At 56.2% G+C, this 13,648-nt stretch overlaps 4 protein-coding genes across 4 annotated transcripts; 2 read left to right on the forward strand and 2 right to left on the reverse strand.

The window, feature by feature from the left end:
- Positions 1 to 1,216: 1,216 nt before the first annotated feature.
- ATEG_08220 (putative monooxygenase) lies at positions 1,217 to 2,782 on the reverse strand (the record flags this gene model as incomplete). The annotated part of the gene is made up of 6 exons (XM_001216841.1): positions 1,217 to 1,328; positions 1,378 to 1,481; positions 1,536 to 1,774; positions 1,828 to 1,883; positions 1,940 to 2,736; positions 2,780 to 2,782. 6 exons carry the CDS (start codon positions 2,780 to 2,782, stop codon positions 1,217 to 1,219), a joined length of 1,311 nt encoding a protein of 436 aa, XP_001216841.1.
- Positions 2,783 to 3,333: 551 nt separating this feature from the next.
- On the forward strand, positions 3,334 to 5,024 carry ATEG_08221 (putative MFS transporter; the record flags this gene model as incomplete). The annotated part of the gene is made up of 5 exons (XM_001216842.1): positions 3,334 to 3,348; positions 3,402 to 3,476; positions 3,523 to 3,775; positions 3,829 to 3,870; positions 3,916 to 5,024. 5 exons carry the CDS (start codon positions 3,334 to 3,336, stop codon positions 5,022 to 5,024), a joined length of 1,494 nt encoding a protein of 497 aa, XP_001216842.1.
- Positions 5,025 to 6,935: 1,911 nt separating this feature from the next.
- ATEG_08222 (SNF1 family serine/threonine-protein kinase) lies at positions 6,936 to 9,486 on the reverse strand (the record flags this gene model as incomplete). Its single annotated transcript, XM_001216843.1, has 4 exons — positions 6,936 to 7,477; positions 7,525 to 8,115; positions 8,169 to 9,004; positions 9,071 to 9,486. The coding sequence occupies 4 exons, from the start codon at positions 9,484 to 9,486 to the stop codon at positions 6,936 to 6,938; spliced, it is 2,385 nt and encodes a 794-aa protein (XP_001216843.1).
- An 829-nt stretch (positions 9,487 to 10,315) lies between these two features.
- ATEG_08223 (uncharacterized protein) lies at positions 10,316 to 12,889 on the forward strand (the record flags this gene model as incomplete). Its single annotated transcript, XM_001216844.1, has 4 exons — positions 10,316 to 10,412; positions 10,637 to 12,061; positions 12,114 to 12,547; positions 12,587 to 12,889. The coding sequence occupies 4 exons, from the start codon at positions 10,316 to 10,318 to the stop codon at positions 12,887 to 12,889; spliced, it is 2,259 nt and encodes a 752-aa protein (XP_001216844.1).
- Positions 12,890 to 13,648: the final 759 nt, after the last annotated feature.

Consider the following 13,648-nt stretch of genomic DNA (forward strand, 5'->3'; position numbering starts at 1 on the left):
GGGGACTATTCTCTCTCGAAATGTATGTTTGCCTCCATTCGTACTGCGTTGTTGCTGACGACACAAGTGAAATGAGCTTCTCGGTGGGCCGTCCCGACACTCTAGGCATGGACGAGTATCACAACCGTCCACTTCCCGAGCGGGACGACTCCGAATACGCCATTATCCCGTGGATGGTCGACTTCGCTCAAATGACCCGTAAGGTGTCAGTACAAATATACCATTCACAGATTACATTACAGGAAAAGCTTCAAGTTGCACTTCAGGTCGAGGCAGAGCTGGACCAATGGATGCTCAAACTCCCAGACAGGATAAAACCAGACATCATCCGACATGATGTTTCTCCCAGGGCGCTACGAGATCCGAAATGGGCCAGACGACAGAAGCTGGTCCTTGCCATTCGTACGTATCCGTGAAAACTACTGCGTGCGTTGGTCTAACTTCGTCTTGCGCAGGCTACTACAATGTGAAGATGCTTCTATTCCGCCCGTTCCTCGGCCACTTCACCCGAAAACTACGCCATACGCCGAGTGAGCTGGAAGAGACGATTGCAAAATGTCTCGATGCTGCGATGAGGACGATCGAGGTCATTTACGACATCTACCGCGTCCATACGTTTTTCCGATGCTGGTATGTGTTGTCAGTCCTGGCATCGCCAGTGCTAACGTAAGTAGGTGGTACAACACGACCTACATCATGTTTGCGACGTCGACGCTGCTCCTACCCATGTCCAAGCTCGGCATATGCCCCGACACACTCCCGCTGCGGCGTTCAGTCGAAATGGCGGTGGAGATCCTGGAGGCAATGGACGAGTCCGTCGTGGCACGCAAGTCGGTCGAGATCATCAAGCACTACCTGAACGAATTCCAGGCCTCGGAGGCGCAGACAGCCGTGGGAGGCGACAGTACCGAGGGGAACGCTGCAGCGTATGTCTCGGAGACGGCCCCCAGTCTCGGGGGGTTTGACGTGCCGGTAAGTGCTCCGGTGGGACAGGGGTGAATGAGACATCTGACATGAGCAGGAGTGGGCCTACGGGTTTGGATTCCCTGAATTTTCTTTTGAAGGGATCGCGCGGCTGTTCGACGACCTAGGCGGATTGCCTATGTTGGACAACTGATGGCTGTGGTTGTACCGTATAACGTTGCATTGGGCTGATATATGTACAAACATTCTGAAACAATACACACATGCATGCGTCTCTATAAGCAGGGAATAGCTATAGGTTGGCTGTCGGCTTCGAGAACAGGGCAGGATTCTGCGCCACGGCGTTTTCCACCTCCTGGACCGCGTCGTACCCGTACAGCCACGGTTGCACCTCGGGGCAGGTCCTGCGTGCGTTAGTTGGTACAGCTGGAAGAGGAGGACGTGAATACGAACCATCGACTGGGGAACGCGCCCTTGATTTCCTTGCCCAGCTGGGAGAGGAAGATCTCGTCTCGCCTTTCCTGTTCGGGGCCATTCTGCATGTGGAAGTCGTTGCGCTAAGCCGTTAGTATTTGGAGGTTTTCCATTCGAACTGCAGGATCGCCACGTACCTGCTTGAAGGTCTCACGCACGATGGCCTCGCCCCTCGACTTGCGTAGGCCCTCGTACAGACGCAGAATCTGCGGCAGCTGCGCCTTGTCCTGCATGTGGCCCAACAGCCCGCCGAGCACGGCGCCGTCCTCGAGCGACGAGTTGGCCCCCTGCGCCAGATACGGCAGCATGGGATGGCACGAGTCGCCGACAAAGACCAGATTGGACTCTTCGTTGATCCACGACTCCATCTCACCGTCTGCATCGTTAGCCTGGTTCCCGCCTCCCGCCTCCCAGCAGAAAGAAACATACGATGCATCAGCTTCCACTTGTCCACCGTGTCCACGTAGCTCAGAAACCGCGTCAGCCTGCCATTGTCAGCCACCATCCAGTCCAGCCCGGAACCGCACTGCACTGCACATACACCGGATCCCATCCCGCAAACAGCGCCCGCATCTCCTCCACCGACCCGGGCTGCCGCGACACGCCCGGCGGCAGATTATCCGGCACCAGCAACACAATATTCAACATCTTTCCCCCGCGCAGTGAATACGCCACGGCATGCGCGCCGGGCCCGATCCAAATATGGCACTCGGGGTGTTCGACCCACCCGCGCAGCTCAGGGTCCTCGATCTGCGCCGCGTCCAGCACAATCCGATACGCCAGATCCCCCGTCGGCAGCGGGTCGTCCTTGCGGCCGACAAAACACTCGCGACACCGCGACCACAGACCATCCGCCGCGACGATCAGATCGCCACGGTACTCGCGGCCGGCCCGCGTGGTCAGCGTCGCCGGGTGGCACGCGCAGTCGATGCGCTCGACCCGCTCATCGAAATGGAAGGCGACGCCGAGCTCTCGCGCGCGCGCGTACAGCGCCTGCTGTAGGTCGACCCGGTGCATGTCGATGAACGGTGCGCCGGCGTACTTGGCGCGGATGTTCTTGTCGTAGTTGCTCTCGTGTGCGAGCACCTCGCCCGTGTACCGGTGCACGGTCATAGCTGTCGGCTCGGCGGCAGACGCCCAGACTGAGGCGGGGAGATTCCAATGCCGGAAGAGGCGGGAGGCGTTGGGCGTGATTTGCAGGCCCGCGCCGACTTCTGCGAGCTCTTTGGCTTGCTCAATGACTTGCACGCTGTGTCCGCTGGCGGCGCAGGAGATGGCGGTTGCGAGGCCGCTGAGGCCGGCGCCGACGATCACGATGTCTAGGTGTGCTTCGGATTTCTGCGCGGTTAGCTGGGATGGAGTGAGGAGGGAAGGGACGTACCATTTTGGTGGTTTGGGGGGTGAGGTTGGAGAGAAAGTACATAGGCATAGAAATTAAATAACGATCATGCCCGAGGTTGTTGTGACGCTCGGGATTGCCGGGCTCGGATTATCCCTGTGGGCATAGCATCGTTGGCATCGTTGGATGGATAATCCAGATAGTTTTGATGTGGGGTTGTGTAGTGGTGTATACATCGTAGATAGGTACACCCATCATCTGGGCAGTAGGGTATGTTTGTCTGGAAAGTAGCCCCTATGGTCTCTTGTCGGATATATACAGCAGTCTATATCTGTTTGTGGGCATACCCTCCATCAAGCCAAGCCACTTCCAGCCTAAATCCAATTAGCCTTTCGATAAGCTTTAGGTGGTCCCGAGTGTCGGCACATCCGAGGGCCACATCCCGCACCCCATCTGTCCCCATCTATCCCCACTGGCCTGGCTAATCCGGGGTTGGACCTGGGGTAAACGAGGTGTATATCAGGCCACCTCCCCAGCTGCTCAGGGGGTCTGTCTTCTTTCCGGACGAGATCGGCCGAGCCATCATGCCATACATAATGACTGATCCTAAGGTAAACCCTCATCATCGAGTGACTCTTCATGACCAATACTAAGAGACACACAGCTCTTCCCCCGTCGGGTCCGCTATGCGGGCCTCGTGACACTCAACTGCTTCGTCTTCATCGGGAACATGTACGCGGTATGTCGTATGTTTCGTCTCTGCATGGACGAGGCTGACGAATCAGTCTGGTATCCCTACCGGTTTCGAGAGTCTCGGGGCAGACCTGCACGTCCCGATGGCCAAATTGACCGATCTCGTCAGCTACACGGTCATGACGATGGGCCTGTGCAATCTGTTTTGGATGCCTCTGGCTCTGTGTATCGGCAAGCGGCCGGCTGTGGTACTCTCGCTGGCCATGTTCGTGGGTGGACAGATCTGGACGTGTGTGGCAAAGGACTATAACAGTTTGATGGGGGCTCGCGTGTTTTCTGCTTTCGGTTGGTCGCCGCCGCTTGTATAAAGCGCTGGGTCGCATCGCTGATATGTATAGGCTTGGGATCCGTTGAGTCGATCGGGCCCAGCATTCTCGCTGGTATGCACCTCCTTCCAACTCCTGCAGAATAATCTGACCTCCCAGACATGTTCTACGAGAAGGACTACGCCAGCGCCATGGCCACCTACGCCTTCTTCCTCGCCGGCGGCAGTCAGATCGGCCCCGTCATCGCCGGGTATCTCATCAAAGCGCGCGGCTGGCGCTGGTTCTTCATTCTCTGCCTCATCCTCTCCGCCGTCAACCTGGTCACCACTTTCTTCTTCCTCCCGGAGACGCTGTACGAGCCGGATGACGCAGAGGAGCCAGCCACCGAGTCTGACAAGGAACCCACCGGACATATCGAGGCGGTCCCGGTGCGTGCGGCATTCGACTACAGCACCTACTGGCAGAGTCTCTTCACCCTGAGGCTGTCCAAGGGCGCACGCAAGCACGGCGTGTTCAAGTACTTTGCTATGGTGTTCATCCTGCCGCTGCCCATGATCCTCATCCCGGGCGTGCTTCTCGCGTTGATGATGTACGGCGTTGCCCTCGGAGCGTATGTCCAACCCCCTCAATCTCCGTGTAGAACACAAACAATGTGGGAGAAACGTGCTAACAACCCCAGCACCGTCTCCATGTCGGCCCTCGGCCCCACCCTCCTCTCCCCACCGCCCTACCTATTCTCCTCCGCCGCCCTCGGCCTCTTCAGCCTCAGCAGCTTCATCGGCATCCTCGTCGCCTTCCCCATCGCCGGCCCGCTCACCGACCTGCTCTCGCGCACCCTGCGCCGCCGCAACAACAACATCCACAAGCCCGAGCACCGCATCCCCGCCCTCATCGTCCCCTTCGTCATCTCCCCCATCGGCCTGATCATCTTCGGCGAGGCCATCTCCCAGCACATGCACTACGCCGTCGCCGCCGTCGGCCAGGCCATGGCCACCGCGTCGCTGGCGCTCGTGCCGTCCGTCATGCTGTCTTACGTGGTGGACGCGTACCCCCACACCAGCGGCGAGGCGCTCGTCCTGGTGAACGCGAGCAAGAACGTTGTTGCGTTCGGGTTGACCAAGGGGTCGTATGCGTGGATGGAGATGGAGGGCGTGCGCAAGATGTTCTTTGAGTTTGCGGGCATCCAGTGGGCGGTGCTGTTTCTGGGATTGCCGTTGTATGTGTTTGGGCCGTGGGTGCGGCGGCGCATGGAGAAGTTGGGGTTGTAGATGCGCATTCTATTTTCATTACTATCTCTATTTATGTGAAGGACAGGAACAAATGTACAACGTGTTCATTGCTATACGCTCGTCATAACTACCTACACCGGCTCCCACACAATCTCCTTCCCATTCGGCCCATCCACCGTCGGGATCTGCCCGCGCAGCGCATACCCATAGTCCCCGCCATTCGGCATGCGCAGCAGCGTGTGGATGTGGAACTTCTTCGGCTCCTCGTTATTCAGAAACACGCCGGAGTGGTGATCAAACTCGACCAGCACGACGGGACTCTGAATGCGGAAATAGAACGGATCGTCGTCGCCGAACCCGCCAATCCAGCAGAAATACGTCTCAGCCTCATGCTCGCGGATCTGCGCGAGCCGCAGCTCCCTCGCCCGCGCCGGCAGATACAGCAAATACTGCTCGAGGATCGCATACAGCCACTCCTTCTGCTGCGCGGAGAAGGTCTCTCCCACGGCGACGCCCTCGTAGGGCACCTCGCGGTTGTCGCGGTACGCGCCGCACAGATGGCGCTGGTCGTCCTTGTTCCAGCGGCCGGGCGGCATGGCGGGGTCATGCATTTGCGCGAAGACGCGGGCTTTCTCCTGCAGGTCCGGGGCGAGCGACTGCATCAGGCGCAGGCCGAGGGTCTCTTCGACCTGCAGGATGCGGGTGCCGGCGTGGGGGCCGGCGTCGATTTCGTTGGGCTCGGCGCCGGTGAACCACGGTGCGGCGATGACTTGCCCGCGGTAGAGGAAGATGTTGAGGCACAGGTGGTGGCCGTAGAAGGACCAGCCCCAGGGGCGGGTGGTGGAGGGGCGGCCGAAGAGGACGAAGTTGTAGGAGAACTCGTTCATGACGGCCGGGGCGTGCACGAGCTCGCCGAGGAAGTGGTTGATGCGCATGGCGCTTATGGCTTTGTCGTAGCCCTCTGGGGAGAGGGTGGCCTGCAGGACGGCGAGGATGGCGTCGCGGACGGTGGGGGTGACTTCGTCGAGGCGGAGGCCCTTGTCGCTGAGGAGGAACTCCGGGTTGGACCAGGTGCGCCATTCAGGGCTGTCGATGTGGTAGCTTAGTGCGGATTTCTGGGAGTCATCGAGGAGGGCGAGGAGGGCGTTGGTGGTCGAGACGATATGCTCGATGGGGATGCCTTCGTCTTGGAGCTTGTAGAGGTTGGGCCGGACAGTTCCTGGAGGATTGTTAGTGCCGAAGGGTATGCGACGCAGGGGAAGACGTACCATCGGTGGTGACGCCCTTGAAGGGTTCCTGCAGCAGCTCCAGCCAGTGCATATACAGCGCGTGTATCCAGGGCGGCCGGCGCAGTGTCTTGAAGGCGTGGGCGTATTCATGCGCATTCTGCGTGCGCATCACCTGGAAACGCGGGAGGCTTAGGTCGGGCAGATATTGGCGATATTCGCCCGTGGGCGCTTCATTGGTAGCCATGATGAATAGCGTGATAATGGACGAGGAGAATGGATTATAGACATGAGGAGGAGGGGCAGTAGTAGATTTATATGCGGAGATGGAGATCCCCACGCGCTGTGGGGAAATCGTGGAGAGCGGCAAACGATTTTCCCGGACATTTTTCAAAGTACACAGTAGATCGAGGGTTCTACAGATTGCGGAGATCAGATTGTACTCTTCCTAGTACAATCTCTCTGTATGCAGCGCGCTATGCCAGTGGTGTGATGGTGATGCCTTCATGACTGTATACTGCACTCCTCTATACTTCCCTTGCTCGGATCTCCCGGTGGGAATTCCGAGCTCGGAGATAATCCCCATTGTCTCTAAAGTCCATATTCCAATTACCATTAACTATAACACCAAATGCATATATCCAGTCAAGATACCTGACATGCAAATCCATATTCAAACGCCACTCATGCTCCATCCATTGCGCCATGTACTCATCTCATCTCATCAACTGGCAACCGCCAACTGCGCCACCAAATCCGAGGCCACATCCAAGAACGGATACGGACTCGTCACCTCCTTCTCCTTGTTGCGGTAGCGTTTGCTGATCGGGTGCCATTCCTTGTCGCCCTCCGCCCGGATCACATTCTGGTATCCATCGCACTTGAAGTCCACCATGTAGTTGTTCGCCTCCAGCTGGTACAGTTGGATGTCGACAAACACCCACACCCCGTACGCCACCCGCGAGATGGCCGGATGCTGGGACGCAGAGGACGGTCCGGATGTCCCGCCATGTTCCGCAAACCCCGGCTGTTTCTCGTCCAGCGATGATGGCCCCGCGCTAAGATGGAAGCGACGCCGGAATTCTTCCAGATCGCTCCGACTACTGTTCACACTGCCGGACGATCCCGGTGCTCGAACGCCTTCTTTCAGGAGTCGCGCCCGGATAAACCACGGATCTTTAGGAACATAGTAGTCCGACGGTAAATCAGGATACTTGGTTTGAAGGGGCTTCTCCGCAGGAGGCAGGTCGCTTCCAATTTCGGTACCTGTCAATAGTCAGCACGAGTCGTCAACCCGGCTCTTATCAACATACCTGATTCAGCCGGCTGAATATCCCAGATGCCACCCTGCGCAGCAATCGCCTTGTACAGATAGAGCATCGCCTCGTAAGGCTGGTTCCGTGAGCGAATACCAAACTGCCACTTGCGGGTCTTCTTCGGTTGATGGGGTGCGCTCCGGCCCTCCGGTGGATCGAATCGGAGTTTCTCCAGATCGACAATGCTTCGAGCATGCGGTTTGAGAGCCTTGGCCGTCGCCTCTTGGTCCTGTCGCGTGGTTTCCCCGTCTTCATCCACTTGCGCCTGGTCTTCCATCAATTTATTGGCCGCCCGCGCCCGTTGTTCGCGCTCCCGCTCCCGCTGTTCCATCAACTGTTCGTGCACGTAGGGTAGACTCGTGGGCAGGATGCGAACATGACTGAGCCGCGGCTGTTCGATGTCATCCGAGTCTTCGGCCAGTTGCATCGACGGACGATGTGAGCCACTGCGGGTGCGTGTTGGAAGACCCGGGGGTGGTGCTTGCGTAGGAGGAGCGGCGGCCCGACCAGCTGCTGCAGGCGGTGCGGGACTGCGGGACGGAGGGGGAGGCGCCGTTACTGGGCCCATCAGGTTTTCATCGGTTGGGGCTTTTCAATTGGTTAGGAACAGCGCAGCAGCGAGTGAAAGGCCCAGGACTTACAGTTCGTTTGCATCATCTCATTCTCGACAATAATGAAGAATGCATCTTTGATCGCACTAGGTTCCGGATTCCGCAGGGCGTCCTCAATGTCTTCCCGTGCATATCCCATACTGCGTTCCAGCTTGGAAATAGCGACCTGGTTGATCTTATGCTGCGCGGACAAGGGCTTTCCCGGAGCCAACTTGCGAGGATCAATCGCCCGGCTCAAGTCGACTCCAGTCGCGATAAACTCCTCCGGAGGAGGTTGCAGATACTTCGGAAGATCTTGGAGAAACCAGGGGTCCTGGCGGATTTCGGGGATGGTGATTCGATGGACGGGATGGACTTGCAGCATGGAGCGGATTAATCGCGCCGCCCCGGAAGAGATGTATGGCGGCATGTGGAAGTTTCCGGCGGCAATTTTCTTGAAAAGGGCCGGGATGTAGTCGTCGTCGAAGGGGAGTCGGCCGACCAGTAGGACGTATAGAATAACACCACAACTCCAGACATCGACCTCGGGCCCGGCGTAGAGCTTGCCCGAGATGACTTCCGGCGCCGCGTAGTTGGGGCTACCACAACTGGTCTTGAGGAAGTTTCCGTCCGTCATGATATTGCTTAATCCGAAATCAGCGATCTTGACGTTCTTCTCGCTGTCAATGAGGAGATTCTCCGGCTTCAAATCACGGTGGACGATCTTATGACGATGACAGTATTCGACGGCACAGATAATTTGCTGGAAGAACTTGCGAGCTTCGGCGTCGTTGCATCGACCCCGCTTGACCAGATAGTCGAACAACTCCCGTTCCGCATATTCCAGAACCATCACGATGTCCGTTTTGGTGGCAATTACAGTGTACCTATTGGGCGATCAATCATTAGTTCCGACATTCATTTCCACACATATGATGTGAAGGGTCACGCACAGTTTGATGATGTGAGGATGTCGGAGGAGCTGCAGATATTGAATCTCACGTTCCACACGGCCAACCATGTCCCGCGAGAGAAGTTTCCGGCGCGAGATGATTTTCAAAGCGACTTGACGACCACTCGGCTGATGAATGGCCAGCTTCACCTTGCCGAAAGAACCCTCGCCGAGAATCTTGATGGTGTGGTACTGATCGAGGCGCTGCATGTCCCTCATGGTGGCGGGGGACTGCATGGACGGATCGCCCTTCCCGGGCGGACGAGAGGGAGGCGGCATCGCCATAGCAGAAGGGTTGTTTGAGGGAGGCGGAGCACCGGATCTGCGATCGCGATCAGAATCTCGGTCGCGGCGACGATTGCGATCGAAGGAGGGGAGGGAGACGGAGAGGTCTTCGTCGTCGAAGGCGGCGGCCATGCTAGCTTTCGGGCCAGAGTGGAAACTGGGTAGTGGACACGGAGGTTCGGCAATAACGTGACGTGTTGGACAGATGATTGGCGATAAGATGGACTTGTCGCGAACGAGTAAAAGGTTCCAACTATTACGGTTTAGAGGGGGAGAAATTATTCAGGAGGCAGCTTCCATCCACACAGAATCCGAGAAAAGGGGAAGACTCAAGATGGAGGAGTCATGGAAGCGGACGGAGGGCAGATTAAAACTCGGCGGAACTATGGACAGGAGGGAGCATCACCGATCATACGAGGGACAGGGTCATCTAGGAGATTGGGAGGGGATCGACCGTACTCATACGAGTGGATGGAGAGGAAAGAAAAAGAGAGGGAGAGAGAAAGAGAAGATGTCGTGGAGAGAAAGCGAGAGAAGAGGAAAAGCATAAGCGGGGCAGACGACGGACAATCCCCATTGGGAAAGGTACTTGGCGTCTGGGCCAGATCCCGCCCTGGAGGATGTACCTCTGCGTGGGTGAGTATGATCACATAATGCCAATTCTATGGGAGACGGTACAAATATGGAGTTATTGAGCCTCTTCTTGTCTTTCTTTTTCCTTTCCTTCTTCTTTCTTGTTTTCTTTGCTTCTTTTTTCTGGACTTCCTTCACGTGAGCTCTTGGTGCCTAATATTCCAGGCATCAACGCTGCAGTCACATGGCTGTGGGGATCCCCAATCGGGAAACCTGCGAAAGAGCTCCAACTCCAGCAGCGCCAGTATGCTCCCTACGTCACTTCATCCATAGGATTCTCTCGATCACTCCTCCTGCCTCCTCTCCCTTGTCCATATCCTTACTTTCCATGTCCCAATATGACGTCCGAACCCTCGGAGGAAGCCATCGCCAACTTCGTCAGCTTCACCAGCACCTCCCGCGAACAAGCCATTACCTTTCTCAAGGTCAGACTGACGCAGTCCCTACGGTCACCACTCTAGACCCCTTCTGACCGTTCTACCAGGCGAACAACCTTGACTCCAACAAAGCCATCAATGCATACTTTGAAGATCCCACGGGGCCCCAACCGGAGGTAACCATCACCTCACCCGATCCTCCCCGCGGAACTACGGACTGACATGCTCTCCCTCCACTGTCCCTAGCCCGCCAACTACCAAACGAATCCCAGTACGTCCTCTCTTGTTTCAGTCGCAATGGCTATATCAGGTTCCTCATACTAACCGTCACCCTTCAGGCTTCCACATAGAACACCCTGATCCTCTTCCTGACCCCGCCTTAGTCGCCCCGACCCGCCCACCATCAACGTTGGACCTGAAGGACCAAGCACAAACTCCCGAGTATACACAACCAAATCCGCCTCCCGCGCAGGCAGCGCCCGTCCAACCGCAAAAGGGGCTGACCCTGGCGGAGCAGGAGGAACAGGAGCTGCAGCAGGCTGTGGCCATGTCCTTGATCGGTCAACAAGAAACCGGGGTGACCTCGACGAACCGGTCAAACTTTGGCAAAGCTACACGCGACCACTACGATGAAGGGGCTTGGGCAGTGACCTTGTTCAATTCCAGTAGTCGCGAAATCATTATCAGTCCGGATCCCGCAGACCGCAAAAGGGTCAATAATGAGCCAGCCTTTCTTCGTCCATGCCAGGATAATCTATACCTCGGTGGGCTATTGACGATTCTCCACGCAATTCCCCTGGCACGCGAGGCTCTCCTGTTCCGAAGTCGAACCCTTCCCAAGTATGGCCATGATCCACAATGGTGGAACGGACAACCCATCAATCTCCCGAAAATCGTCACGATGCATGATGCCCATCACGGTGACACGGAATGGGATGATATTCTTTACGAGGTTCAGCGGCTCATGGCTTTCTTGGACTCGACGGACCGTGCCTTTGGGAGCCCGGATGCCCTCGCCGGTTTGAAGGGCATGCCGTCCTACGAGTCCGAGGCCAGCATCGGCAAATCTCTCCAAGCCTGGCAGGAGGCGGCTGTCCGTGCGGACCCAGAAAACCAGCTCGCCGCCGTATTTACGTCCACGGCATACAAACAAACCCCCACGGACCTAGAGTACGAAGCTCCAATCCACAGCGACTTCTCTACCTTGGAAGTCAGTGTGGAGCCCGACCACGGGCAAACCCTCTATGACGCGCTAGATCGCACCATCTGGGCGGATCAACTTGGCGAAGAATTAGATGATGTGTGGCTAGAGCACATCGCCGAGGTATTCACAATCCGGCTGGATAGCCCCGACACGTCCAAGTCGCTTGATGTGAAGATACCCTCAACTTTCTACCCGGATCGTTACCTTGCTAGCTGTAGGGAGATGTCTCGTGATTTCAGAGCCCGGCGACAGGAAATGCGCCAGGATATTCTCAAGATCGAGAACCTGGCCAACCGTTTCTCGGTCACTAAATCTCTTGCTAGTAAAGGCCTGACGTCGAAACAGGTTTTGGAAAAGGCGACGGTGGCTCTATCTGCGCTTCCGCAGAACCTGAGTCAGTCAGACAATGATCCGAATCAAATAACTGCGGAAGCAGAACGGGTAGTCAATGAACTGCGCCAGGTTTGCAGCAAATTAGAAGACAAACTCCAAGGTAGGACTCGGCGCCTGCAGATCTGTAAATTTTAGACTGACAATCCCAAAAGAGCTTGAACGGAGGAAGCAAGATGCCACCGAGGCACTCCGCAACTACTCCAAGGCCCTCACAGAACCATCAAAATCTCTGGATGAACCACCTCACAATAAATATACACTTCGAGGTGTCTGCACCGAACCACATGTGACCTATGTTCTCCGTCCTCCTGCTGCAAGTCAGTCCGGCGCCGAGTCGTCGGAATGTGAGTGGCAGTGGTGGCGGATTAGCTTCTCCACGGAAGATGCAAAGGCACGTCATGCCGAGTCCAACGACCCAGAGCGCCCTGCCCCGAAAAATGCGGATGTCATCGGGTATACTGCACGTCAAGTCCGGGAGATCGAGGTCCTACGTGCTGCTCGTGAAGAGTCCAAGAGTGTCCTTCTTGTCTATGCGAACAACAATGCCTTGAAGGTCCCAGTGGAGCCCGCTCCCCCACAGCTTCTCGTAAGTGAATTAGTTCTACATTGAGAGCCCCGCTAATAGCATCAGGATTTTGTCGCCGCCGATAACCGGGCCTTCGAAGCAGAGTTTCAGGAGTCGCAAACCACCGAACAACCCTCTGGCACGCATGTTGAAAACCTGATGGATATTGATGAGCCTATTACAGCTGACCAACAAGGCGCGTCGGCGGGACTTAGTCCTTCCAAAGTCAATGTGTTCGACTATCAGGTCCCCCATTTTGATGAGGAAATGGGCCAAGCACAGGAGATGCAGGAAAAGGGTAGGCCACCGCTATTGAGTCGAGCTAACACGAACCCTACGATGGAGTCCACGTGGCATGGATGAGCTCAGTGCATATAGTTAAACTTATCCCAACAATTAATGTAGCTAGCTCCCCACCTGAGTGCCTCCCATTTGCATATATTGTTACGAGCCCATCCATGTTATCTCCGGTGTTTCGTTGGCGGCTCTTGCGAAATATATATTTTGGAATAGTAAGAAGTCTGCGATCTAGCCCACCGCGTATAACTGGTGATCCCGGGGATATATCCAACATAAGAGCCTTTGCTGAAGCGTTTCGCAAACATGCGGGCTCATGTTTGCGACCTGACTGCATGATGATAACTTGGAAGACCTTTTGCTGGAGACATCGCATTTCTCCCAATATGCTGTGTTTTCGAAATACCAGGAAAGTGCTGGTGGGCGGTGCCAAGCAGCATCCACAGGCGTTCGGTACGGTAATTTACGGCAGGTTGTTAAGCTGGAAGGGATCTGACGGACTTCCATACGCACCGACATCTACCAACGGGACGTTGCCTCAGACCATGACCACCATCGTTCATAGGTAATAGGGAGATTAGGGTTGCATAATTTGGATCGCCTATCAAGGTAGCAGCATGGTAATCAACCTATCATTCCAATCCAAGAAATAACACCACAATAACGCTGATTAACATCACCCAGAGCAACCCCGGCCGCAAGAGGAAACAGAGAGACACATACGCATGTCAACCCTGTCGTCAACGCAAAGTGCGATGTGATGGCACTCGTCCTATCTGTCAGACGTGTGGGCGTCGCGATATCCCATGCTCCTATATCGAGCGA

Source organism: Aspergillus terreus, genomic scaffold (genome assembly GCF_000149615.1).
Source record: "Aspergillus terreus NIH2624 scaffold_12 genomic scaffold, whole genome shotgun sequence".
Classification (NCBI taxonomy): domain Eukaryota; kingdom Fungi; phylum Ascomycota; class Eurotiomycetes; order Eurotiales; family Aspergillaceae; genus Aspergillus; species Aspergillus terreus.